This window comes from Pelodiscus sinensis, chromosome 9 (genome assembly GCF_049634645.1).
Source record: "Pelodiscus sinensis isolate JC-2024 chromosome 9, ASM4963464v1, whole genome shotgun sequence".
In the NCBI taxonomy this organism is placed as follows: Eukaryota; Metazoa; Chordata; order Testudines; family Trionychidae; genus Pelodiscus; species Pelodiscus sinensis.
Window position 1 is genome coordinate 2672276 of NC_134719.1, and position 27661 is coordinate 2699936.

General features: G+C 59.1%; 1 protein-coding gene across 4 annotated transcripts in view; it reads right to left on the reverse strand.

Moving 5' to 3' along the window:
* The window catches only part of PIK3R3 (phosphoinositide-3-kinase regulatory subunit 3), a 295643-nt gene that overhangs the window by 171723 nt on the left and 96259 nt on the right, over positions 1 to 27661 (reverse strand). For all 4 annotated transcript variants that reach the window (XR_012905836.1, XM_075935898.1, XM_075935897.1 and 1 more), the window contains one exon: positions 5509 to 5640. Coding sequence is in view for 3 of the 4 variants with exons in the window: in XM_075935898.1 (XP_075792013.1) it covers positions 5509 to 5640 (132 nt within the window). In the remaining variant the exon portion in view is untranslated. The remainder of the gene's footprint in view (positions 1 to 5508; positions 5641 to 27661) is intronic.

A 27661-nucleotide genomic window follows, 5' to 3' on the forward strand; every position in this document is an offset into this window, starting at 1 on the left:
GTCACACACACGGCTGAGCGGGTGGAGAGTGCCAAGTGGCCAGTGAGGATGCTCAGGGCACATGCAGAGGCAGCGTGGGGCAGTGGTTAGCGTGCAGGCTGAAGAGAGGGGCTGGATTCTCTGCTCAGCTGCAGCCTCCCAGCACGTCTCCGGGCAAGTCACGTACTCTCTCCGAGCCTCAGTTTCCCCCTCTATACCATGCAGCTCACAGCCCTGCCCTGACTCCCAGGGACGTGTGCTCATGTGCTGTGGGGGACAGGGGACAGATCAGTGCTCTGCTTATGCCGAAATAAGTCCCCCCATAGGGCAGCACTAGGCCAGTGTAGGAATTCGATCCACCTGGCTACCTCGCTTGGGGAGGTGCCTCTGTAGATGGGAGACCCGCTCCTGCCATCGTAGGTAATGTCTATGCCAGGAAAAGGTGATAATTTTTAGTGGGGGGGGCACTTCACCAATTTAGGCCCGGATTCATAAAGGTGCATCACACCCATTTCAACGGGAGGTAGGCACTGAAGTCCCTTTGAGACTCGGGGCCCAGGGCCACTGGCGCAAGCTTTCTAGCGGTAACCCCAGCAGCGCAAGTGCCAGGAGATGCTCTCCGACCCGCCGTCACAGGTCAACAAGAAACAGAGCTGCCAGAGAAACCAGACATCAGGAGGAAACTGAGGCACAGGCGAGTGGCAGAGCTGGCAATAAGACCCCAGGTCTCCCGAGGCCCCGTGCGGTACCCACTAGGCGACGCTGCCTCCCCTACAGAACCGCGGTGTTTGCCCCTTGGTTTTTAAGGCTTTGCTTGTTAACTCTGCTAATGCAGGCCCACTTGCTCATCCGCACGCAGCACTCGCAGGCGTGACGTGTGGGCGATGGGAAAGCGCGCCGACGCCATGCTGCCAGCACCAGAGAGCTGCCACGGGATCCCCTGCCAAGCTTTCTAGTTTTCCCACTGTGGGCGCAGGGTCAGGTCCCTTTCAAGCTGGGTGGGTTATGTGAGCTCCTCAACACCCCAAACCGGGGAACCGGGGGGCAGGTGCTCAGAGGGAGGCTGGAAGTTGACAAGGTGCCGTTGTGAAGCTGCCAAGCCTGACCCTTTGGTTATGAGCGCATGAAATGCCACTGCTGGGAAAGGCCACGCCAGCCACCTGATCCTTGGAGATTAAAGCCCCCTCCAAAGGATCCCTTGGAAATACCCGAGAGTATCCGCTTCTCTGGGCCGGGACGGGGCTTCCCCATCCCTTTGGGAAGCAGCCAGTGCATTTGGGACAGAAATGAGATCTGCCCCGCCGACAGCTAGCCAGCCAGCTCTGTCCACGCCCGGGTTCCATGCGAACGGTCCGGGCTTTGGAAGGACTGACGAACCCGAGCGGCAAACAAGGGTGAAATCCTAACACGGCTACACTAGGGTCAACCCCAGTGAATTATGGGATGGCGCTCCACCTCGTCCTGCCTGACGTAAAAATCAGCAGGGCTTGCACCCTGAGCCACGAGGCAACCAATATCCCCCCACTGCCCCAAGCCGCCCATTCCCCGCGACCCACCATCCCCTGAGGCTGAATGCCACAGGAAGTCCTGCCTCGCGTGATCTGACGGTAGCTTTAGTGGCCTCCGAGTGGCTCCTTGACTCTAGGGAAGCCCTTAGGGCCTGTCAGGAAGTGTCCACTGTCCAGGCAACGGAGTGGACGCCAGAGAAGATGCAGAGCTGCGTCTCAGCGGGGGGCTAGAGGGAATCAGCGGTTCTCAGATGAGGGGGGAGGCGTGGGAAAGTGCCCAGGGAGGAGTGAGCTACGTGCTTTTTTGAAAGGGCCCTGTCAGCGCCGGGTGACTGGGGCTTGTGCAGAAAGGCCAAGAATACCCGGGAGGTGGGAATACATGGGACTGCCACAGCCCCCACCCTGAGCTTGGCCTGTTCCCTCCTGCCCCCAAATCCCTCGCTAGGAAGCAGCCTGGTTCACGCTGCCCTTCCCTCACCCCTCGCCTGGAGCCAGCCCTGGGGTAGCAGCAGCAGCACAGACATCAGGAGGGCGAAGGGCTGCTGGCTGCTGGCATGGACAAGGGCCCTCCAGTTCTGAGCCCGGACCCTTTCTTTCAGCATTCGAGGCAACAGCACCTGTGCTGCTGTCGAGGGACTAGAGCAGTGGGCCTCAACCTTTTGGGGCTATGGGGCGCCCGGGCGCGGGACCGCACACATGCCTGGGGGCGGGGCTGCGCCCGTGCCTGGGGGAAGGGCCACCCATACACCGCATACCCGGTGCCAGCGCCACCCATGCACTGCACTCCCGGGGCCGGTGCCTCTCCTGAGCCGCACGCCCAGGGGTGGGGCTGCCCATATGCCACGCAGCCGGGGCCAGCACCAATCCTGTGCCGCGCGCCCAGGAGCGAGGACACCCATATACTGTGTGCCCGGGGCCGGAACAGCCCATGCGCTGCATAACCGGAGCCAGCACAGCCCATGCAGCGCATGCCCAGGGGCAGGGCTGCCCATGTGCTGCACGCCCGGGGCTGGCGCCACCCCTGTGCTGCGCGCCCGTGGGCGGGACCAGCCCAGATCACTCGGCGGGCGCACAGAAATGGCCCGGCGGGCGCCACGGTGCCCGCGGGCACCACGTTGGGGACCACAGGACTAGAGAGAATACAAGGTTTGCATGGTGGTACATGGCGAAAGCTTATGGCAGTTTCCAATCTGTTTCTGTGATTCCTGGCAGGGCAGATGGGCCTAGAACCTACCTCCTGTCTTTAGTGCAGGGTGAATAGCCCAGCCGTGGCCTGGCTTTGCCACGGGGCACCGTTACTTAGGAGACAGAGTGAATTTTGGCCAGGGTGGGATTAGAACTCAGAACCCCAGCAAAGGGTAAGGCGCTCGCCCAGCCGCGTGTCACCCCGGGGGGATGAGAGAAAGGCCCCAACCCAGAACCTGAGCGCTGCTGAGGCGTCGCTCCTGCCCCTGCAATGGGACGGACCGGCACGTGCCGCCTCAGCTCCTCCCCAGGCCTCCTGCTCTGTGTCCCACTGGATTCGTTTCTTCGGGGTGCGTACACCCCGGCGAAGATACGGGAGATGCCGCCTCCGACGCGAGGCCTGAGGGAGGGCGTGCTGGGATTCCGCCGGGGGGATTTTCAAGGACCGACGAGCTTCCGGCCCGGTAGCCGCGGGAGACGGGCCCGGCGGATGTGGTTTCACGTCTCCCCCCCGGGCAGGGTTGAGCGGCGTGGCGGGAACTCGTGGGGCTGGCTCGGCGTACGGCTGCGTCCGGTCCGAGGAAGGAGCGCTCCGCCGCGGGGGCACTGGGAAATACCTCCGGCCTGGCGCGCAGAGAGCTTGTTATGATTCATGCCGTGGGAGAGGATTATGGAGGAATCCTTCCCCTGCCTGCCGCAGAAGCACAGCCCGGATTCCTCAGTGCACACGGCTCGGCCGGGCTGGGGGAGAACCGGGGGCTCCCTCCGCCATGGGGCGGCTGCGCCGAGCCGGTCCTGGCTGGCTGTGTGCGCTTGTCTCCCTTCAGGCTGGGCTGAGGGCAGGGGTGGGGAACCTTAGGCCTGGGGGCCGGATGCAGACCCTGGCTTGCCTGGATCTGCCCCCGAGGCTCAGAGCTCCCCCCGGCATTGGTGAACTCACTCTGGTGCCTCAGCTCCCCCTCTGTGGGGCCGGAGCACCCAAAATCGACTCGCCTGGGCCCCCCCAGGCTCTGGTGTGGAAGGGGAATGTGGGGAGGGCCTTTCTGCTCCTCAGTTGGGGTCCGCACCCCCGAGCCGTGTGCGCCGAGGAATGCATGAGCCAGGCTGTGCTTCTGAGGGCTGGGTCCGCACCCCCGGTCTGGGGACTCCAAGGGCCTGCTGCCTCCCCACTGCCGGGAGAGCTCCCAGACGGGGGATTCTTAGTGGGAAACATCACTGGGTTCGGTCCCCCCCTCGAGCCTGCGGACTCAGTACCAGTCCTCTCAGCGCACGGCCTACGCGACCCCGGCACCCTGCCGGCGCTGGCTCGCCAGCGGGGATAACGCGCCCCTCTCCATCAGCAGCCCTGCCCCGCTGGAGAGCACGGCGCCCACCCGCGACTCTCCCGCAGCGGGCACGGGCCCCGCCGTCAGCCCCCAAGGGGTCTGTGCCCCCCGCCATGGGACGACAGGATCCCCTGGAGTCTGAGGAGCCTAAGCCTTCTGGGGAACGATTCCCCGGCCAGTGAGCTGAGCCTCACAGGCCCCCCACGGCTCTCGCCTTTGCTCCACCCCCGATGCCGCCTCGCCTGTGTTCTGCAGCTCAGGGCTCCCCCCAACATTGGGCCAACCCCCCTCCATCGCCTCGCTGTGGGGCTGGAGCACACAAATCGCCCAGGCTCTGGTGCGCAAGGGGAACGCGAGGAGGGTCTTTCTCCTTGTCAGTCGGGGGCCACTTCAAGGAGGGTTTTTTTTTTATTTTTTGTTTTTTGCTTCTCACCTGTGCGCGGCCCCCGACTGATTTTTCTGTGGGTCAGCAGCCCCCAGCCCGAATGAGGCTCCCCGCCCCCGCACTAGCCCCTTTCCCAGAGCGGCTGCAATGAGGATGGGCGTTCACGCGGGATGGAGGAACACGTCCTTAACGTTTCGCCAGCCGGCCCCTGCCCGTCGCGGCCGTCTCCCGTGGCCATCCCAGTGATGGATCTGGCAGGGCCCTGGAGAGGGGTGCGCGCCCCCGCCCGCGGGTCGAAAGGTCGCCGGCGGCAGGACACATGACGGATGGGGCTGGGAGGGGAGGCCGGGATGTTGCTTTTAACAGTGATCGATTTCTTAACCTTGCCCTAGCACCGGGTGGAGGTTTCCAGGCGCCCCATCCATCCCGGGAGGTTGGAAGGGTCATCGCCCATCGCGGCTTGAAGAGATTATTATGGGCTGGAAGACAGGAAAGGGGCGGGGAGATCCGTTCTGCTCATTTCGAGAGTCAGCTGCTAATAGGAAGCCACGGATCAAGCAGCACAGAGCAGCCGGAGGGCTGAGGCAGTAACCAGGAATGGGACAGTGGCTGGGTTTGGGAGTTGGAAGGTCGGGGTTCAAGCTTTACCTGGGCAAGTCACCTGGTTTCTGGGAGCTTCCTTTGAAAGAGGGAAATGCTGCACCCTTTCGGTCAGTCTCATTTCCTAAGACTGTAGCATCTCTAGGGTAAGGAGTGTCTACTGGGGCACTGCATATAGGGGGTTCCGATCCCCAACGGGCCTCTCGCTCTGCTGCTGAGGGTGGGTAACATCCAGACACCGAAATGCTTGCAAAGCCGCCCCGGCACCTCATCCCTGTCCGCTATCAGGGCTAAGCAAGATCCAATTCAATTTGCCGGGCCCATCATCAGGCTGTTTGGAGGGAGCCCTCCAGAGCTCTGGTTCCAGCTGCGGACCCCGTCGATCACTCCAGCTCTGGCTCTATCAGCAGCAGCGGCGACGGTTTACGAGGCGCAGTGACGTGCCAGGTTACCAAGCCTTCCCAGGAGGAAGCCCCCTGGGAGAACCGCCCCTCACGCGACCCGGCAAAGCAAATGGGGTGATTACCTTGAGCCGTGTGGACTAAGTCGCTGTAGATCGCCGGGGGGATCACAGGGCACGGGAGCTCATGGAGGTACCACTTCAGGGCCTCGGCCAACGTCTGCCCATCAAACTGGGCCATGTCAACAGCTGCTGCATCTGGAAGGGGAAGAAACACGTCACTCTCATCGGTCAGTTACAGACGGGCTGAGGGAAAATCTTCACTGTCCGGAGGGATCTGAAACTGACCAGTCCTCCGAAGTTACCATTTCTGCCGCATCAGACACAACACTCGTACTCACATCTGGCCTCCGCTAAAGCATCCGACTGTGCTTGGCTATCCCCATCGAGTCCTTTGTCTCATCCATTGGCTGGGTGAAATCCTGCCTCCATTCTCCTGAAGGCCAAAACTCCCGCTGGCCTCACTGGGCTAGCCCGTCTCCTGCTATGTCTGGTCTGTTTACACTGCGGCAGGGCAGTTCACATACTATATATCTGTACAGTCCCTAGCATGAGGCAGTGGGGTCTTACAACAGCGGTGGGCAAAAACTACAGTCCGAGGGACACAGGCAGCTTATTGGGGTTCTATGCGTGGCCTGGGAGACATCTTGTTTCCCTTTGCCCACACGCAGGTATAACTGCTCCTAGGCGGATTTGAACCTGGGAAGCTTAGTGTAGGAGCCTCTACAGCTTGAGCTAAAAGCCAGCTAGTGCTCAGCTTAGGCTGCAGTGCTCCCTTGCTCTTATCTCTGGCTGTAAGTGGTCTAAGTGCCCCTCCATAGGCCGGTGAACCACACTGAGGCTATATCTACACTGCAGAGTTTTTGTGCAAAAACTCATGGAGTGTCCACAATGCAAACACGTTTTTGCGCAAGAAAATGTACAGTAGATTGTCAGAAGAGAGGGCTTTTTGCGCGAGATATATTCCTCCTTCTACAAGGAATAAGCCTTTTTGCGCAAGATCTCCTGTGCAAAAGGATGTGTGTGGACGGCAAACGGGTTTCTTGCGCAAAAACAGCCTATCGGAAAAAGCACAGGTGCTCTGGTGGCCATTCTGTGATCGGCCATCACAGCTTTCTTGTGCAAGATCATCCGTGCAGTGTGCACATGCTCTTGTGCACGAACTTTTTGCAGAAGATCTTGTCTGCAAAAAGGTTCTTGCATAAGAAGCCTGGAGTGTAGACGTAGCCTAGGTATGTGGGTTACTCAGGGTTACCAGATTCCGTGGGTTTCTATCCACACGGGGGTTTTTTCCCTACTGGTATGACCAAAATGACACACATGTAAAGCAAAGGCACGTGAAGTGAGGGGCAGGCTGATGACACACCATTGTGGGAGCCGGGCGCTCCCTCTGCAGCCAATCACAGCGCTGCCACGGTTCAATGGGGAGGGGAGTGCAGTGAGCAAAGCTGCCCTGCCCCGAGAGACCGTCTCGGTTACAACAATCTTGCGGAGATGCAGGAGGGCCACTCATACAGCCCACTTTCTAGCCTCGGTTGCCCACAGCTGACCTACAATAATGCTCTGGAAGAGAAGGTTGGTTTTCAATAGTCATGAAAACCAATTCACAGCAAACCAAACCAAACCCATCCCCAAAAGCTGATTCCTCCGCCTCGGAGAGAAGTCTATGATCTGCCTCAAAATAAACACCGGCAAATAGAAGAGACACACGTCACAACCCACAGGGGCATCCAGATGTAATCCTAGGATCCCCAAACTTGCCCCTTGGAGAAGAAGACCAGCTGCTGAAAACCAAAAGCAGAAAAACCAAGCTCATCAAAATGCTTCATTTTGACCAAACGCAAATGTTTGGGGCTGGACAATTTCCAATTCAGCATGTGTAAAACACCTGGGTGTTACCTGCTGAATACTCGCTGAAAGGGAAGCTTTGAACTGAGCGGCTCAGAAAAATCCTCCTTTGCATTGATTTGTGCTTTGGACCTTAACCATAGAGACGTCGCCCCAAATCGCTTTACACATGACACCTCCAGGAATCACGGAAACGCAGCTGCCTCTGGAGTGGGGCACGGCGGAGTCGGAATGCGCAAAGTAACACGACAAGGACGTGACGGGCGCCATATCTAGTAGGAAGCACAGTGGAGGCAGAAAGGTGCTGACATTTGTCTGGGATGCTGGTGTCAGGACTGGGATAAACCCAATGAAGTCAGAGCAGCCTTCACAGCAGCGCTATGCATGGACATTGCTTTACCGCTTGTGAGGAAAGAGCAACCAAAAAGCAAACCCCGACGAGGCAGGAGGCAGGAAAACCGAGCTCCTCAAAATGCTTCGTTTTGACCAAACTCTTGTCAGAACTCTCCTGCCCCCAGCTTGCGTCCAAACTGAAATGCCGCTGCACTCGGTGGCGCATTTCAGGTTAGTCTGAACTGTGTGTTCCCACAGAAAGCGGGTTTGTCGGCATTTCCCTCACTGGTTCTGGTTCTGCCGGCCAGCCCCGGCCCTGCTGAGCGTCAGGGACCCCATGGGATCACCGTCCAACGCGCGAGAGGGGCAGGGTTAGCAGCCAGCAGAATGGCTCTGACTTGGACCAGACTGGCTCCCAAGCAGAGGTGCTGTCTGTGCAGAAGGGATTTGGCATCCGGGCCGATTCTGAACTACCCTGCAATGGGGGTGGACTAGAAAACTGCTTGGCTCCACTGGGCTCAGTCTCCCATCAAAGCAGCCTCAGACAGCAGGGCCTGATGGGGAACTGGGCCGTCCAATCCAGCTGGGGACAGACACGGTTCATTCTAACTCCGGAGGACCCAGCAGAGTCGGGCACACCGCCCCTAGAAGGCAGCCGCCTGGTGGGGTAGCGGGGCTTGGAACTCCTTGTACAGCTGTTTACATGAGCACAGGCCAAGAGGCCAGGGAAAGATCAGCACCGATTGGACAGGTGAGCACCCCAGACGGAGCCCTCTGCTAAGTAGCTGGGTTACGTGTCCACCTGGACGTTGCTGCACCGGGCCCTGGGGCGAACCTGCTGTGTTTTGAGGCCTCTCGGGAAAAACACCCAGCAGATTTTTGGGATGCGCAGGGATCCTGGGGAACATCTACGGCTCATGTGACTCAGTTCAGCCCAGCGGTGACAGTAATTTAACATTTCGTACAGGTCCTGTCCTAGCACAGCCCGGGTTCCCACTGCTCTTTAAATAGCTCCCGGCTGGTGTTTGCCGCAGTTTTTGCTGGAGCTGCATGCCAGGGCACGCCCGCTTCCTTTCACCACAGACTGGCATGCAAGACACAGCCGGTTCATCTTTGCCTCAACGACTCGCTTACACCAAACACGGATTTCATCTCTGTCATACGCTCTTCAGCCAAAAGCCTCGGTTTCACTAGTGGGGAAACTGAGGCCCGGAGTCTTTGCAGTGACCTGACCCAAGATCACAGGAAACATGGGAGCCCTGTCACCCAGTCCTCTGCTCTAGCCACTTACACACACTCCCTTTGCCCCGTCAGCCTGCCCTGAGCTACAGCAGAGAAGGACAATTGTAAACAGTAGATTGTTTGGGATGAAAATCACATTTCTCCCTCCCCGCCCCATAGGGCAGCGTGCGAAAGGCAGCGCCAGCTGAAACTCTGTGATGCTGGCAACTTGCCTGTGAACGGAGGTTCTTCAGGATGTCCCAGCGGAAAGCCACCTCTTTAGCTGACACAGCCCCGCTGGGAAAATCTCTAGTATCACTGCTGTCCTGCCGGCCAAAGGCCTTTTGTGTGGGAAAACTGAGGAGCTATAATAGCTCCATGTGAGGGTCCCCTTTGCCCCCATGCTTTCTGATGTTTGGCTTATGAGTATAAAATTGCTCAGAGATGCTTTAGACAACATGCCTCATGTAACCTCTCGGTTTTAACGTTACAATGTGCTGGATCGGAACGTCGCATTGTGGTGCATGTATCGTTCTTGTGTGTGAAGTCAGAAATACAAAGTATGAGACTGTTTATAGTTCTAAATGTGCTAATGGTGTTCCCCTCCCGCCAGAAGCCTTCACGACTTGGTGATCAGCTTAACGACTTGTAAATATCCTTGTTTGTCCTGAAAGTCCAAAGGTGGTTGGACTAATAAGACATGCGATCATACCACCTGGTACTAGGATTCCATTTCAACCCTGATAGTTTTCCAGGGAAAGGGGGATGTGAGAAAAAAAGTTCCCACACTGCGGAAAGACTATTTAAGCAAGGGGGAGCTATCAGTCCTTGGTCTTACACTGGCACGACACACTCCGAAGAGGGCTGGAGACCCAGGTCAGGGTAAAAGAATCTCTGACCTAAAGATTATGCCTGGAACAAGAACAGTTCATTAGGACAAGGATCGGAATCTGCTTGCAATAAGTTTTCAGCGAACTGGCTGTGTTTTCTTTTCATTTTAACTTAGTAACTTACTTTGATCTCCCTGTTTTTATTTGCAACCACTTAAATCTTGCTGTTTGAACTTAATAAAAAAACTCTTGTTTACTAGCAGGCCCAGTGTAAATAATTGTTCCCAGTGTGCATATCTCTCTTGCCTTGATAAAGATGGCGAACATCCTCATGCGCTTTCCTTGTGTCAAACTTTTACACAGAGAAAGGTGGATTTATTTGGGAGCATTGATCCTGTTTGGGGGTTGGTTTCCTGGGTGCTGTGCCCTAGAACTGCATCCTCTCGGGGTATGTCTAAACTACATGGCTCCGTTGACGGAGCCATGTAGATTTGTTTGTTCGGCAAAGGGAAATGAAGCCGCGATTTAAATAATCGCGGCTTCATTTAAATTTAAATGGCTGCCACGCTGAGCCGATAAACAGCTCATCAGCTGTTTGTTGGCTCAGCTTGCTAGTCTGGACGCTCCCCTGCTGACATGAAAGCCCTTTATCGACCTCCCCTGTAAACCTCATCCTATGAGGCATAACGGGGAGGTCGATAAAGGGCTTTCATGTTGGCGCAGGAGCGTCCAGACTAGCGCGCTGAGCCAACAAACAGCTGATCAGCTGTTTATCGGCTCAGCGCGGCAGCCATTTAAATTTAAATGAAGCCACGATTATTTAAATCGCGGCTTCATTTCCCTTTGCTGATAGCCTAATCTACGTGGCTCCATCGATGGAGCCATGTAGTTTAGACACACCCTCAGAGCTGAACTGGTTCAGTGTCTACACCGCTCTTCAGAGGAGCGGTGACCCCAACTCTGTGCCTGGTCTGGGGGAGATCAGAGGATCTGTCCCAGCAGGACAGGGTAGGGGGGAGCCCCAGAGAGCAAGAAGGCGGGTGTCAATGGCATGCTCAGCACACCAGGGAACAATCCCAAAGGATCTTCTGTGACCGCACCCCATCACAGCTCAGGCTTCTGTTACGTTGGCCCAGAACAGCAGCCTAGGGACTTGACTGGTCCATATAAGCATGTCCACTCGCCACTAGGCACCCCCTTGTGGCCACAGGCGGCATAGCAGAACCTCCCTGGTCTAGCACCCCCTGTGGATGGTTGGTTTCTCTGTCAGACACTCAGCCCTCTGGCCAGGTCACCATCTGACATCCATCCCTCCTGGAGGGCACAGCTGTCTCAAACGAGAGAGCCACAGTGTCTTAACACAGGCACAGGAAACCAAACCCTTCTGCCCTCCCCGGGAATATGCCTCAGCTTCTGCCCTTTCTGGTCAGGCGCTGCTCCTCCAGGCCTCCCTGCCTGGAGAGCTTCCTCCTGCTGACTCGTGGCCCCACCGGAGCCTTCGTGCTCCCTGCCGTCTCCACAGAAGTAGTATCCTGGGCTTCCCCCTTTCACTGCAACCGCCTGCTCTGAGTTTCCTGCCTTTATGGGGAGCTCCCTCCTTCTTAGACCCCCTCCTCGTGTCCCAGGGAACACCTGGTTCTGCTCAGATGGGGCCTGCTGAGGTAATCAGGCTGGCTTATCTCTAGGCTTTCCAGCTCCTGGGGCAAGCCCTCCTGTTACTGCCCAGCCAAGTGAACCCACCCGGCTGGTATCAAGAGAGCAGGATTTCTATTACAGTCCCCGTACCACTCGTGGGCGAGCGTGGGCCTGACCTCCAGGGAATACAAAACTGGGTGCCGCCATGGGTCTGGCACAGCTCATGCTCTGAGCGCAGGGTGACACCAGCTCGGCCCTCACTGGCATGGCGCCGAAGTGTAAAAGGGGAGACCGTCTGCACCTCACATGATGGGGAGAGGCGGCCCCCACTTTTACTGACCTCTGAGAAAGCTTCAGTCTGGGCTCCAGGCCACGGGGTGGTCAGTGGTGCACATGCCCTGTACTGGCATCTTCTCTACGGGGTCACCATGAGGCACTTGACAGAAAACCCTGGATGGTCCCTTATTTACAGGAGACAAAAGAGGCTTTCACTTCATGTTTGGCTCCGTGACCAGAGAGAAAACCGCACTGAACCACACCAGAAGCCAAACCTCTAACCCAGCAACTGGAGACACTACCTCATAGTCAGTGCCGACCACAAGCCTGACCCTGAACCTCAGAGCGACTCCCATGGGGGAGCAGCTGCCCCGGCAGGTTCCAACCCAGAGGCTAGGCCCGTGAGAAAACAGACCAGTAATGAAGTCAGTCTGAGGCAGCAGCAACCTGCCGTGGCCAAGTTGACATGGAGCACGGCGTACGCTGGGTTTGTGCCGCGTTCCCAGGAGAAAAAGGCCGGGACGGCAATTTTCCGTAGGATTACGCAGAAATGGAAATGGACCAGTGACAGTGATAACCCTGAACCAGGATAACCCTGCACAGTGAAAGCAATTTTGGGGCCCCCTGGGATGGGGATGTGCACCTGGGCCAGGTCAGGGGCTTGGAGTCAGGGTATAAAACCCAGTTTTTCCTTAGTACAGCTGTGCACTTCTTCGCTGACCCTTGCCACCTCCTTCTGACGCTCTTCTAGACAGCGCTAGCGCTCGAGCAGCTTCAATTCCACCGCTCAAGCCCCCCAAATTGTCATAACCAAGTAAAAGAATCTTTCTGTTTTCATCAACATTTTCCATGGGAAATTTTGAGTACTGAAAGATTTTGGTAAAAATTGGTGGAATTGCAGTGCTTTCCAGGAGTTCAACCTGTGGAACTCCTTGCCAGAGGAGGCTCTGAAGGCTAGGACTATAATAGAGTTTAAAGAGAAGCTGGATAATTTCATGGAGGTTAGGTCCATAAAAGGCCAAAGGTCCATAAAAGCCAGGGGATAGAAATGGTGTCCCTGGCCTCTGTTTGTCAGAGGCTGGAGAGGGATGGCAGGAGACAAATCGCTTGATCATTGTCTTCGGTCCACCCTCTCTGGGGCACCTGGTGCTGGCCACTGTCGGCAGACAGGATACTGAGCTAGATGGACCTTTGGTCTGACCCAGTACGGCCATTCTTATGTTCATATGTTCTTATGAGCTATCGTTTCCTCCTCATGTTCCCATTTTCTTCTGCCAGCTGGAATGACCCGCTAAACAACGTATCCCACAATGCACCATGGTCTTCCCTTTTGGTGAGGCAAAGCTGTGTGGAATCCCTGACCAGGGTGCATGATGGGAGTTGTAGTCCAGCTGGAGAGCCCAACTCTTAGAGGAGAATGGGACATGGGGGGCAAACTACAGCTCCCATGGAGCACCACAATGGCAATCTTTCAGTCTTCGGCTGAAAATGGATTCAGATGGAGTAATTGAGTGAAAAACATGGTATTTTTTTGCATGCTTTTTGGGAAAAAAAAGGCATTTCCTTGAAAACCCAGTTTTCCATTGAAAATCAGTGTTCATGGTAAAATTTTGATCAACCCTAGTTAGATCTTTAGCGAGGTGTTTCCTCAGTCATTTAACATAGTCCATTCCTTAAGTCCAATGTCGCTCCTTTGGCGATTACATAGCACGGTACAGACAGCAGTTCGCCACCGCACGGTACGGCGTGTGACCATTTACACTTTTGCATCCAGTGTAGGATGCAACCTAGTCAATATGGTTGACTTTTCAACTCCCTTTGCAGAGCCATAAGTGACGCCTCAAATTACAGTCCAGCTGCATCTATTTATCAAAAGCATTGCAGGTTCTTATGACAACATCTGCCTGGCACTGTGTCATGGAGACATCTAACCCCCCTTCACCGGTGCTGTTAGCACACTGGAATTTGAGACGTTAGGACTGAGTCCTCCCTCCCCACCTTGTGTGTCAGAAAGGGTATGTCTACACTGCATTCCTCTTTCGAGAGAGGAACGCAAATGCAGACAAACGAAATTGCAAATGAAGCGCGGATTTGAATTTCCCGCGCTTCATTTGCATAATCACGGCCGGCCACTTTTTCGAAATACCCTATTTCGAGATCAAAAACGCTGTGTCGACGCGGTTATTTTGAGAAAAAACCCTTCTTTCGAAATAACCCTTAAACCTCATTTTATCCCGATCTACTCTTGGATACCTCTCGTGAGGCGGAGCCTCTTGCCTTTGCGAGCTGTGTATGCCATTCCCATGGTTGCTCCAGCTCTATCTATGAGCGGGGGAGGAGGAGATGTCAATGTATCGGTTTCCCATCGCAAAATGCGGTTGCGTCAACATTCAAGCCTTTCATGCAAGCTCGTGGATTTGGGTGAAATTCTGTCCCAAGAAGCATGTGCAGCGAGCCAAAAGATTTCACGTCAGCCTTTTACGCACAGACCCGCAGCACGCTCGCTGGCCAAAGGAGCAGCAACCACGACTTGCTCAAGGACACCCAGCAGCCAGGGGCCGAGCTAGGAACAGAAGCCAGTTTCCAGTCCAACGCCCTGGCTCCTAGGTCCCACAGCCTCCCTTGGTGCCGATTTCCACGCAAACCTTCTTTGGAGCGCCACCGACCCCCGCTTTGCCCGTACGCGCTCAGTCTCTCAGCTAGACACGGGGAAGAGCAAGTCTTGTTATTTCCCTGTAAATCCCCTCTCATGTGTGTGGGGGGGGCAGGGAGGGAAGGAGGTTGGGGAGGGCACCTGGAGTGAATGAATCTTTGTCTTTCCACGAGACCCGGGCTAGGTAGCAATTATGCCTCCCTCGGCTCTAAGCAGCTATTTTGACCAGCTCTCCTGATGCAGGAATAATGGGTGGCAATTATTTATCTTTCTCCTCTGGGTAGTAATTTTGTGCACAAGCTCTAATTTTCCCAGTTGAACTTAGACTCACAGTAATTACCCTACCTTGTCTGAACCAAGGCTCGGGTCTCCTTTCACCTGGGCTCCGACTAACACCACCAAAGCAGTCCCTTCCGTAGCCCAGCAGTGGCAAATTGCAGCACAGAGGAAGGCTCGTGTTTGCAGAGACCAAGGCGAGAAGGGCCGTTGGTGATCTGGTGTGGCCTCCCGTGTAGCACAGGCCAGAAAACCGCCCCAAAGAGCTCCGAGAGCAGAGCTCTTAGAAAAACAAGCATCCGATCGTCACTAAAAAAAGTGCCAGAGGGGGACAATCCACCACGACCCTCGGTTAATTACTCTCACTGGTGACATTTTATGTCTTACTACAGGCCTGGGCAAAATACGGCCCACGGGCCTCATCCGGCCCGCCAAGCCACCGAATCGGCCTGCGGACACAGCGGGGAGCCCTAGGCAGGCTCCTTCCCTGCTTCGCCCCCCCGCACACCGCTCAGAAAAACAGCTGCCGGGCCATTTCTCTTTCCAAATTGTGAGCCCAGAGGGGAGGGGGGAAGGCGCTGCCCCCACCCCCAGCACAACCCAATTGGTCGGTTTCTGGCCAGAAACCAGCCAATGGGAGCTGCCCGTGTGAAAACAGGCAGCACACAAAGCACCATGCTCCCGCCCCACTGGCTCGTTTTTATTCCCACACGCACATGGCTCCTGCCTGAGAAACCTGCTGGGCTGCTGGCCGGGAGTCACCCAGATAAATCTGCTGGACAGAGCCTGCCTCTGGCACCCAACCCTCTGCCCCCCCACACTCCTGCCCCACTACTCCACGTACCCAAATCCTCTGCCCCCTTCTGAGCCCATATCCCTTCCCAGACCCAGTACACCAGTCCCTTGCCCCAGATCATAATCCGCTCCTGCCCTAGGTCACAACCCAAACTCCTGCACCCTCTCCTGTACCCCATCCCCTGCCCCAGCTACTGCCTTAGGTCACCTCCCAACCCCTGCACCCCAGTCCAGTGCTCCAGGTCACAACCGCCTCCTTCACCCAAACTCCCTCCCAGACCCCATTCTCCCTCCTGCACCCCAGTCTCTTACCTCAAGCTCCCTTCTGCGCCCAACCTCCATCCCAGACCCCGCACCTCCTCCATTAATATCCTGGAAGAGAGCGGCCCTGGATCACTTTCCAAATTCTTGGAGTGGCCCCCCCCATCAAATGTTATTGCCTACGCCTGTCTTACTAGACGAGGGGGTGCAGACGGTCCCTGCAGTGGTGAGGATGGTGCCATGCCCCGGGGTTAGCCGTGCCCGGGTGTGAACGTCCCCTGTTGCAAAACCCCTCCTGCCTTGCTAAGTCCTCCCTGTCTGAACGCTCACCCACGTGTTTCTGGGGGTAGGTCCCAGGGCACTTTGGGGCCAGTCAGCTGTGGGCGAAGGTGCCCGTTCTTGGGGGACATGGGGGGACGGCACTGGAGGGTTTTCAGCACCGGTGCGGCTTAGCCTGTGTTCTGGCTGCAAAGTAGGCACATTCCAACCTGAGTTAAAGCAAAGCCTGGGGCTTGACTCCACCCCTCCCCCCCACCCAACAGCTGGGCCAGCAAACCCGGGTCAGAGCCCTCGGCGGTTTGGGTCTGGAGATTTGGATGCACCCTGTCCTCCCCCCCCCCCCCGTGCCCTCACCCACAGGGAATCTCTGGGGAGAGTGAACAAAGAGCTCTCTCAAATACACCGTTAGGAGCCCTCCCCCCGCCCCGGCTGGGAACGTTACACCCACTTGGCAACACCCGGCCACACCCCACAGGGTTGGGGCTACAATCGGGGTACAACCGCTGGGCGCTGGCCTAATAGATTTCGCAATAATGTACCAACGCAGTGCTCCGTGCCTGGATCCCGCCGGGATGGGCACCCTAAGCAGCCCGATTGAAGGGCCGGCAGATAGCCTGTCCCAAACAGCGGCCCTAGATCACCACAGCACCCCCATTTCACAGGCAGGGGCGCGAGGAGGGCCAGTGCCAGAAGATAGACCCTGACGGAGTCCAGGTATTCGGGTGCTCGGGGGCTGACAGAGTCGCAGCCCCGAACAGGACGGTGCACGAGGCGGCAGGGGAATTCTGTCCCCCTTGGTTTCCAGTCCAGGGAGAAGGCCACTAGGCCAGGCATGGCCCACATGGGCTGGGGGGCCACGTGTGTCCGGTGAGGGGTGCTGCATAAAGGAACCCCGCAGACAGCCCTTCGGGGGTCACGCCTGGACACCCCCTAAGGGGGAGCGGCTCAAAGCTGCGCGGGGAGTAAGAGCCGCCGTTCATCGCCCGTCTGCGGCTCCATCGCGCCAGCCTCCCCCAGGCCGCCTGCAAGCGGAGCTCTGAGCGCAGTGCAAGCCTTGTCCCACCCAGCCAGGGCCTGTGCAGCGGATGCGGCTCCCATGTCCCTGCCGCTGGGTCCCCCCTGCTTCCATGTGTGGGGGAGGGGATGTTTTAAAGAGGGGCTCTCCTTGTAGGTATTTTGGCCGATGCATTTTCATGCTTTGGAATCACTCGGTCTCCTGGGCACCTCGCAGCCCTCGATGCATTTGTCTTCGCAGCCCCACTGTGAGGCAGGGCAAAGCTGTCACCCCCATTCTACAAATGGGAAACTGAGGCACAGACCGGCTAAGTATCTCGCCCCAGGTCACTCTGGGAGTCTGTGACAGAGCCAGCAACGACCCCCCTGGTTTCCTGAGTCTCAGGGTAGCGTCTCAGCCTGCTGTGATCTGTACACCATCAGTAATCCCCAGTTCACCCCTCCCTCCCCCCATGGCATAATGGAGCAGTCTGGCAACTCTGCCTCAGTTTCCCTTTTGGCCATTTTTGACCTATTACTGCTGTAGCGGTGGCTTGCTCCCCACCCCTGTGCAGGTCTCCTGGAAGTGTTTCACCCTTCCTGGGGTAACAGGCCTTTAGCTTGACTGTACCTCAGCAAAACAAAAGGAAGAACCAAAGGACTGCTCGACGTACCGAGCTCCCAGCCCTCCCTTCCTGCCTTGGGTCCGGTCTCTCCAGTTGCCTGCAGGAGCTTTGCTGCTCTCTGCTGCCCTTACCACACGCCACGGCCCGTGACACAGTTCTGTGGCTCTGAGCCCTTTATGCCAACGGCCCACGTGGGGGGCTGGGTGTCTCTCCCTAGAGAGAGGGCAGCCATGGGACAGACTCGGAGCAACGACCAATCTGGATCTGAGCAGGATGCTGGGGGGTCCAGCATCCGTCCTCACCGCCCACCAGCTCCGGAGGGACGGTCTTACCCATCCACCCACTCTGCCTCCATTTCATCTTGCCGCAAAGTGGGGCATTTCCCCAGGCAGACGGGTCCCACTGGGTCACCCAGGCCCACAGCTCCGCAGTTCACCGCGTGACAGAAGAGGCTGCATAAATGGTGAGGCGACTGGAGGCGCCCGCGCCGGTTTTTGCACTCCCGGCCGCGCCACGCTTGCCCCGGCGAGCCGTCCTCTCTCCGGAAGCCACACCTCGACGGGCCACGTGGCCACGAATGAGACGCTCGCAAGTCTGCGGCGTGACCGGCCCGGACTCCTCTCGTGTGCCCCCTCATCTCTTGTGGGGAAAGGGGCCCTTTAATTTCATTAGAAACTGCTGGCTGGATCCTTCTGTTATTTCCAAGCTACGCCTGCCTGGATCTAGGCCTCCTCGGCGCTCAGCAAGGCCCTGCTTTGGAGCACACCTGCTAAGGACAGAGCACCATCAATGGCATGTCAGCGCCTGCGTAAAGAGCCGCTGGTGCGTCTGTGCTTTGCTGGGGGGGGGGGGGGGGTGAGCGTCGCTGCACGGGGGCCGCGCAGTTGAAGCGTTACGCCCCCGGAACCGCTAGTCGGAGCCTCCCTCTCCCCCGCTTCCTCGCACTGGTGCCTCTTTGAGAGAGACTGCCGCAGCAGCCCGGGTGTGCGGAGCTGCCCAGCCACCTGTCCCTCTGGAAATGGAGTGAGACCACCCACTCGATTCCCACAGGCCACCCCGGCGCTGTTAGACAGGCAGGCTTTTCATTCGCCCCTCGGCTCCCTCCACGCCGCCAGGGAAACGGGGGCGTCGGGTTTCAGTGCTGCTTGCTCCGACTGGACACCGCAGTGTGGAGCGCCGGCCAGACAGGCCCCGACTAACTCATCTGACCAGACCATCTGGCCAGGGACCGACTCCCCCAGCAAGGCCGGGACCTCATCCGCAGCCATCCCATTCCGTGAATCCAGTCCCCGACTCCATGTGTGACCTTGGGCAAGATGCATTCCTGCGCCGTGCCTCAGTTTCCCCTCCCACCCTCTGCCCTGTTCTAAGCTCTTTGGGGCAACTGTCCTTTCAATGGGATAGCCCTTCCCACAACTGGGCATTGATCTCAGCGGGGGCCTTCGTTCCAAAAGGCTCAGTTCCGCGACCGGGTCAAACGCAAGAGCTACGTGGCCGCGAGGGGGGCTCGTGGCCAGATGAGCACAAGGAGCTGGAGGGGCGCGTGTTTTCACTTCGGTAACGGCAGCGAGTGTCTGTCGGCACCGGGCTTTTTGCTCGCCAGTGATCACTTCAATACCTGGCGCGCCAGGAGTGTGACTGCGCTTGATTGTGCTGGACCTCGGCGAACGGACACCGGCAAGCCAATCGGACCCAGCTCCGGGAAGGCAGGCCGGCCCGTTCTGTAACCCAAAGGAGGGATCCGCCTTCGCTAATACCCACCCGGGAGGAGATGGAAGGGGGTTTTGCCATCAGCCCCGCATCCTGGCCAAAGTCCAAACTGAGGAATGACATTGGGCTTCCCTAAATTGCCCCCTTCTTTCACAGGGAGACAGTCGCTTTCTTCGCCATTTCCTGTCCCAAACCTGCTGCTCCGTGTGTTTAAAGAAGCACCTCAGTTTCCCCAGTCCTAATAGGGCAGCTTGTGCTGGGCTTGAACCTAGGACCCTGGGGTCCCCCAGCCAATGCCCGAACCCCTATTCCACTCCAGAACCCACCCCACTGACAGCTCCCTTTTAGGAGTGAACACAGCGGTCCCTCAAGGCAGGGAAAGCACCAGAGAAACGTTCAGCTCACCCGGATTTCAGCACAACAGCCTCCATGCTGGGGGCGAGAGGGGGGGCGTGTTACATGCTGCAGAGAGGAGGGTGCGAGGTTGGGGAAATCGAGTCATTCGTCCACCCATTTAGACACAAGCATTTCTTGCCAATGGCCCAAAGGCTCAGGCATTAGGCTGGACATTTGGGCTTTACTCTGGCACTGCTGGGTGACCTTGGGCACCTCACTTAACCTCTCTGCCCCTCAATTCCCCATCCATAACATGAGGAATAAAGATGCAGCCCCTCTTTTCTAATCTCTGGCTTATGGGCTCAATTCATTGCTCTCCAGAACCACGTGCAGCCTGCTGTAAACTGGACCAGGGGTATGTCCACTAAGAACTTGGTGCCAGCGTGCTGAGTATATAATCAGCAGCCAGGAGACCTGCAGCACCACAAGGCAAACGTAGCTGGAAATGTTTCTGTTGCACCCAGTGGGATACAGAGGGCTGGCTCCACTGAGGGGTCCTGGCCTCTACGGCTGGCCAGTCTGAAAGCCAGAGTGGACGGTTTCCGAAATGGCCCGCTCTGATTCAAGCCGGGATTGTTCCTGGGGAATGCTCTGGCCTGGATGGTCACCGTGGCCCCTCCTGGCCTGGAAGCCACGGCGCTCCCAAACCGTGGCTGGTGGAAACTAGCAGCACTTCCCTGCCTCTGTGGAGCTCCGGCCTGCTGAGTCGACAGGCCACGTGGCGCGTGGGTGGACCACGGCACGTGGAAGTGGGCAGAGAAACCTTAAAAACTCGGAGGAAGGTGCGGGGGGAATTTCTTTATACGTCCCTGAAACTTGGCATCAGCCTCCTGGTTCATTCCAAAGGAAAGAGCGGTGGCGGCCACATGCACGAACCCAGGAGGAATTCCCCCAGCAGGGATGGAGGCGTCTCTAGGGAGAGGGCGGCAGATGACTTCAGTAGAGGCCCAGCAATCACGCCTCCTCTCTGCGCTGGCCTCTGACAAGCTGAGGGGCTGCTGGGATTCCCCTTTTGCCGGGGAATGCAGCAGTGCCGCGGCTAATCCCAAGCCAGAGACAGCTGGCAGGCAGCAGGCCTGACCCAGATAAATACGTAAGCGCTCCAGGACCGGCAGGGCGAGAGATCGGGGAGATTGGACGGGTACAAGGACAGACGGACTTGTCTCTGTGATGGAGCACACAGGTTGGAGGGCACGCCGGGCATTGGGGGGTGCCCATTCTTCTCACGCTCAGCTGTTTCCCTACCCCTCGCCTCATGCTCATGATCTTAGCTGGGGTGTCTAATGCGTCCCGGCTCTAATGAGACTCACAGAAACACAGCAGCAATCGATTGGTTCTGGCCTGGGGCTATTCGCCCCAGGGACCCTCCCTCCTCTAATTGGCTCATTTGCATATTTTTGCATACAGCCTTGAGGGGCGGATTTCAAAGGGAAGGTTTGCCTGGTTCTCGGATGTTTTCTGTTTCGTTACGTTGCATTTGAAAGTCATTCTTTTTTTGGAGTCTTAACGGGATTTCACCCCCTTCCGAAAGGAGGAAGGGGGTTTCAAAATAATCCGAGCTAAACGTCGCAAGGGGCCCGGTGAAGAGCCAGGGGCAGGAAGCGGGAGCGGGGTGTGGGGGGCTAAAAGGGTTTGTGCTCCTGCCCGTGCTGGAGCAAGTGTAAAATGTGGAGGAGGCGCCGGCTTTCACTGAGCTCCCGGGCTGAACGTCGGGCGTGTGCGTATTCAGAGCCACCGCTGTTATGGCCAGAAGGAACCATCCGGCCGTCGGGTCTCGCACAGCAGAATTCTAGGAGTCACCCCTGTGCTGACCCAGTGGGGATTGGCTGGGCCAGCTCCCGGCCGCTGGTTCTTGTTCGGCATTCGATTAGGTGAGTGCCCCGTATTTTCTGCCCCCCCCGGCCCGCCTTCTCGTCACGTCCCCTCGCCACCTGCTTTCTATGATGCTCAACAGCTCGCGTTAAGTCTCCTGCCCTCCGGCATTTTCTCCAGCCCGTGAACTGTGTGTGGGGGCGGGGGCGCGTCTCTGCATCGTCCCCAGAGCTGCCAGTAGACCGGACCTGGTCCTGGGGCACTCATATTGGGGGGCGCCAGGGGGCCATGACTTTTCTCCTGCTTTAAAGGCAAGCGATGGGGGGGAGGGGCGAGTGGTGGGGCGGGGCCTTGAGGGAAGAGGCTGAGGGGGGCGGAGCCACAGAGGGAGGGGCGGAGCACAGGTGGGCCTGGGGGGTGGGGGAGAAAGGGGTTTGGGGGCCCTGCACTTCGAGGGGTCCTGTCTGGGACCTGCCCTGGGCTGTGCGGCGCGGGGAGGCCGGGGGAGGCTCATGTCGCTCAGGAGGGGGCGGTGTCCCGGCAGAGCGAGGGGGTAGCATGCGGCCCCTCAATGGCTCAGCTTGCTCCCTCCACGTCTCTGAGACCCGGCTCCTTTCCTCGCCCAGCCCCGCGCTGGAACCAGAGCAGCCTGCCGGGCCCAGCCTCACCTGCTCAGAAGGGTTGTGGCCGGGGACGATGCCGCGGCTCCCGGATCCCGGGCAGGGCTAGCCGCAGGGGCAGGTAGCCAGACCCGGTTATCCCAGCCACTTTCCCACTGGCCTGACCCAAAGCCCCGGGCTGTGGGAAGAGGGCGGGTGACTGTCCCGGCGGGCGTTGGGCTGTGCTGTGGCGCCCAGGGCGGGGAGGTCCGCCACCCGCTGGACAGCAGCCAGGCCTCTGGGTGTGCCGCCCTGGCCAGAGCTGCCTGGGTTCCCGTCTCCGCGCGAGGGAAAACCGCACGGCTGGGACCTCGCAGGGCGGCGGCGCATTGCTCGCGCTCCGGGAATGCCGGCTGGGGCCCGCAGGGGCCGGCGTGTGTCTTGCGGGGGGAGAAATTCGGCTTGAGCTGGGAGGGCCGGGGTGGGGGGAGGAAGCCCAGCCATTCTGGTGCTGGCCGGGGGCAGGGCTGCCGTCCCACCCACCCACCCAGGGGCTGTTCGAGCCGAGGCTCAGCTCAGGAACGCGGCGCTACTCCAGCCGCACCCCATTTCCGCCCGTTACCTGCCCCACACCCTCCTCCCCACACCGCAGCCTGAACAGGGTGCAATTCCATAAGGGCAAACACCAAGGGCAAGGATGGGGGAGGGGAGAGACACCCCATGATACCCATTGGCCTGGCACTGAGGGCACTGGCGGGGGAGGGGGAGGGTTGGGGTCATGTCCCAGGGTCACTGTGAGGGGGGCTGATCTCAGACGGAAGGCCCCGCCCCGGCGCGCCCCAGAAGGGCCATGCCTGGGGGGCACCGCCTGCCACACCGCTGGGCCAGGCAGGGACTCCCCCGTCCACTGAGGCCCGTGCGGGGGGGTGCAAGGCCCCACAGCACATTGTGAGGGGGTGCAGAGGGTGGCAGGGGCCCAGCAGAGGGTGGCGTCCGCAGAACAGGCAGCGAACGTCGGCCGTTCGGTGCACAAGGCGGACCCTGAGTCGGAACCCGCTGCAGAGAAGGGCACCGGGTTCCCCCACTCTAACCGCTAGGCCAGGCTGCCACCTGGATTCTAACCACGGGTGGGGGAGTGGATGCCCCACCTAGTCACGTCACCCATGTCCAGGGTGAGGGCCCACCCCACCAAGCTGCCGGCTGCCACGGGGGGGGGGGGCGGGTCTCTCTCCCTCTCCCTTTGACCCGACACTCCGGCCCGCACCTGAGACCTTTTCCTTGGCACTGACCCTTTCCCGCGTCGGGGGGCGGTTTCAGTGGAAAACTCCCTCCCAGCTGCAGGGTTACAGGTGCCCTCTCTCCAGTTCCCGGGGGACGAGCAGAACCCTCTGGAACAAGCGAACGATGCCCCGGCCCTGAGTCACCCCTCTCCCGCCGCGCTCCAGATGTCAGCTCCTCGCTGGGGCTTTCCACGGAGGAAGCCCCGTCCCTCCCCAAACCCTAGAAAACAACAGAGGGATCCAGCCGGGGTGTTTCCCAGGCTTGTCCGAGCCACAAGTGAAACTTCACCCGCCAGGAACTTTCCAAACAGGCTCCGCTCCCGGGCTGCTGACACGGCTGTAAAATAACCCCAAGCACCCGCCCCGACCACGGCGTCCCTCCGCGACCGGGCTCCACCCAGGGCTGGCCACGGCTCACCCAGAGGGAGCTGCCGCAGGCGTCTGTTTTCACGGCTTTGGGGGGCGTCAAGGCTGGGGCAGGAGGGGTTTACCTCCAGTGGCTCCCAGCCAGTAGTGCCGCGAGGGGTGGGATGGAGGGAGAAGGGGGCTAAGGCAGCTTCCTGCCTCTCCTCACCAGGCTGCCCCCAGAAGCAGCTGGCAGTAGGTTCCCAGCCAGTGGGAGTGCGGGGCTAGTGCTCGGGGACAGGGCAGCGAGCTCACCCCCCACCACCTAGGAGCCGGGCCTGCTGGCGGCTGCTTCTGGGGTGCAGCGCCGTCTGCAGATCCAGGACAGGCCGGGAGCTGCCGCAGCCCCCCCACTGCTCACCGGATCCCCCCCCAGCGCCCCACATGCCACCGCCCAGCACCGGGGCGCGACCCGTCGTTCGGAAACCCCTGCCTGCGCGTCATAACCCCGGCAGCACTTCTACAGCTGCCGGCTGCTCCCCGGGCCGGAGGAACCGTCTCTCCAGGGCTCTGTCGGCAGCTCGGGACAGCCCCCCCCCCGCTCCTCCCCAGCCTCTTCCAAGCAGTCGCCTGCAGCCCACGCGGGCAGCTGGACCCGGCTGAGAGTCACTCGCCAAACCACCAGCCCCGGGGACCGGCACATTTTGGCGAGGCCCAGTTCTCAGAGACAAGCCCCACCCCGCTCATGGGCACTTTATGGCCCAGCTAGAACTCGGAGACGCAGAGAACCCCAGGGCTGGAAGAGCCCTCAGGAGTCACCGAATCCAGCCCCCTGCCCAAGGCAGGACCAACCCAACTCCACCACCCCAGCCAGGGCTTGGCCAAGCCGGGACTTCAACACCTCTAGGGATGGAGATTCCACCCCCTCCCTAGGGAACCCATCCCAGTGCTTCCCCACCCTCCCCTCCTCGGAAAATCGCTTTCCCTAAGATCCCACCTAGACCTTCCCCCCTGCAACTGAGCCCATTGCGCCTCGATCTGCCATCGGCCCCCACTGAGAACAGCCTCTCGCCAGCCTCTTGGAACCCCCTGCAGGGAGCTGAAGGCTGCTCTCAAATCCCCCCTCGCTCTTCTGCAGACTAAACAAGCCCAAATCCCTCAGCCTCTCCTTGTGGGTCATGTGCTCCAGCCCCCGATCATTTTGGTCGCCCTCCACCGGCCCCTCTCCAATGCGTCCCCATCCCTTCTGTAGTGGGGGGCCCAGAACTGGGGACACTACTCCAGATGCGGCCTCAGTTGTGGGAAGGGGCTCTTTGCCTCAGGGGACTTTGGCGAAATGGCTTAAACACAACACCCCCCCCCACACCTAACACCCACACCCAACACCCACACCCACACACACCCACCCAGCACCCACACCCAACATCCACACCCAATACCCACACACACACACCCAACACCCACACCCAACACCCACACACACCCACCCAGCACCCACACCCAACATCCACACCCAATACCCACACACACACACCCAACACCCACACCCAACACCCACACACACCCATCCAACACCCACACCCAACATCCACACCCAATACCCACTCCCACACCCCCACCCCCACCCAACACCCACACCCAACACCCAAACACACACACCCAACACCCACACCCAATACCCACTCCCACACCCAACACCCACACCAACACCCACCCCACACCCAACACCCACACCCACACACCCAACACCCACACCCACCATCCACACCGAACACCCATTCCCACACTCCCACCCCCACCCCCACCCACACCCAACACCCACACACACCCACCCAACACCCACACCCAATACCCACTCCCACACCCACACCCACCACCGTTTCCCTGGCTGGCTCCACACACCAGGGCTGGGAGGAGAGAGGCGCTAAAGTCTGGCGAATATGATTTGATCGGGCTGTCTGGCATGCCCAGCTCCATTCTCCCTACTCTGTAGCGGGCTCGGGGGCAGGGGGACGGGGGCTTTGTTTAGAGGTGGGGTCTCGGGCCGGCGGGATGTGCAGAGCCCAGTCACACCAGACTTGGAGCCGGCCGCCTGTGCTCTCCAAAGGCGCCGGCTGGGAAGGGGCTTGGCCGCACGCCACCCACCAGCCAGCTGTGCGTGCGACCCATGGGGGCACGGCAAGGTCGAGGAGGGCACAGGGAGGCTGGTGTCTGTGCCTTTCGTCCCCCCCCCCCGACGCCCCTCCTACCGCCCCCGCCTGGCTTACAGGCTTAACCCCTTGTGTGCTCCCCAGCAAGCGCGTGGCCAAGGTGCCGGGGGAGCACGACGCTCGGAAGGCGGCATACACCCCCCCAGCATCAGCTTCTCCTGGCCTAGAGCCCACCGGAAAAAGACGGCCCGATGAGCCCCCGCCCCCTGCCACACAACCCCCCCCCCCCCCCATTCCCACAGTGCCCAGAGCTCACGCTCCCAGAGGGGTAGCATTAGGAAAGGCCTCTAGCTGGATTGTGTGCAATATAAACACTCGACCTGAAACGTCTCCTTTCACTCTCCATTCCTCCGCAGCTGGGAAAGACGGTCCAACCGAGGGCCCCCATCAGCCCCCCATGGCTCCCTGCGTGTGTCCCCACAGACCCCAGCCGCACGGCGCGGGCGGGAACTGGCAGCAGGCCGAGGCGCGAGGAGAGAGGTGGAGGAAAGAAGGCCGGGGAAAGAACAGGAGAGAGCCCGGATCCAGCCATAAATGTAACCCCCTCTAGTGGCTGGGCCACACACAGAGCTTCACCAGTCTGCTGCTGAGCCGGCTTTTAGCACCAGCTGCAAAAAACCTGCCTTTCGCTCCGAAGGCCACAGGTTCAATCCCTCCTGTCTGCAATATCCCAGGACTTTGCGCCCTGGTCAACATTAGGGTGTTATTTTGAAATAACCCCCCTTGGGTCGAATTTACATGCGGGGCGTCCACCCGACCAAGCCCGTTTTTTCGAAATCGTGGGTGGCTTGTTTCAAAATCGGCACTCCTGTTTCCTCGGGTAGTAACGCTGGCGTCCAAAGCGTTATTTCGAAATCGCGGGCGTGTGGACGCGCCGGGGCTGCTATTTCGAAATAGCTCCTGCCCAGAGTCTCCCCAGGGCTTCCACGGCGAGGTAGCGTGTCCACAGCGAGGGAGCCTGCCTCGGACTCGTTTCAAGGCCTCCCCGTAGCTATGTCGCTGTTGTTATTTCGGGGAGTTATTCAATCGATTTGAGTTATTTGGAAATAGTTTCCTAGTGTAGACACGGCCCGAGTCACCTCTTAGCTGCACAGAGTAAGGTCCCACGTAGCTGAGGGAAATCCTAGAGCCCTGACACGGGCCGGCTTCATTAGCCCTTTCCCTAACGAACCGGGGGGAGGGAGCCAGCTGCTTCTCTTGCCTCTTGGAATGAAGGGAGGTTCTGAGCCAGGGAATTCAGCTGACTCAGCCTGGGCAGGAAATGACGCCCCCCTCTCACATCAGCCTGCGTTGAACCCAGCGGGGGGTGGGGGGGGTGAGTAACTCCGAACGGGGGCGGCCGCCCAGCCCGGCGTTAGTTTCGGTAACTCAGAAGGATGTTTGGTCAAAAGGCGGCAGCGGGGGGGTCCCGAGCGAGCGAGCGAGGAGCAGGAAGAACTCGGCGAGCTGGCTCCCGGGGAGACAGCCCCGTGACACCGCTCCCACGCCGGGCGCTGCCGCCCGCCTGCTGCAGGCAAGGGATTCAAACAAATCGAGAAGAGAGCCCCCGTTCAGCTTTCCGGCTACCCTCACCTTAGGCACCCCCCAGCCAGCAAACTCTGGGAGAGCTCGAGGGGGGTCCACCGGACACTTATGGCCCCTTTAAGCTACCATCCCTCCCAGGAATATCCAGACTCTACGGAGCCGCTGCCTAGCTCTATAATCTCCTCCCCCCAAAAGAGACCCCTTCTGGAGTAAAAAGGAGTGTGGCTAGTAGTTCGGAAGCCCAGGCTATCCCTCAGTGGCATACGGCCACATAAGAGCTGGCGCAGCTGGGAGTACAAGTCAGGGCTGCTATAAAC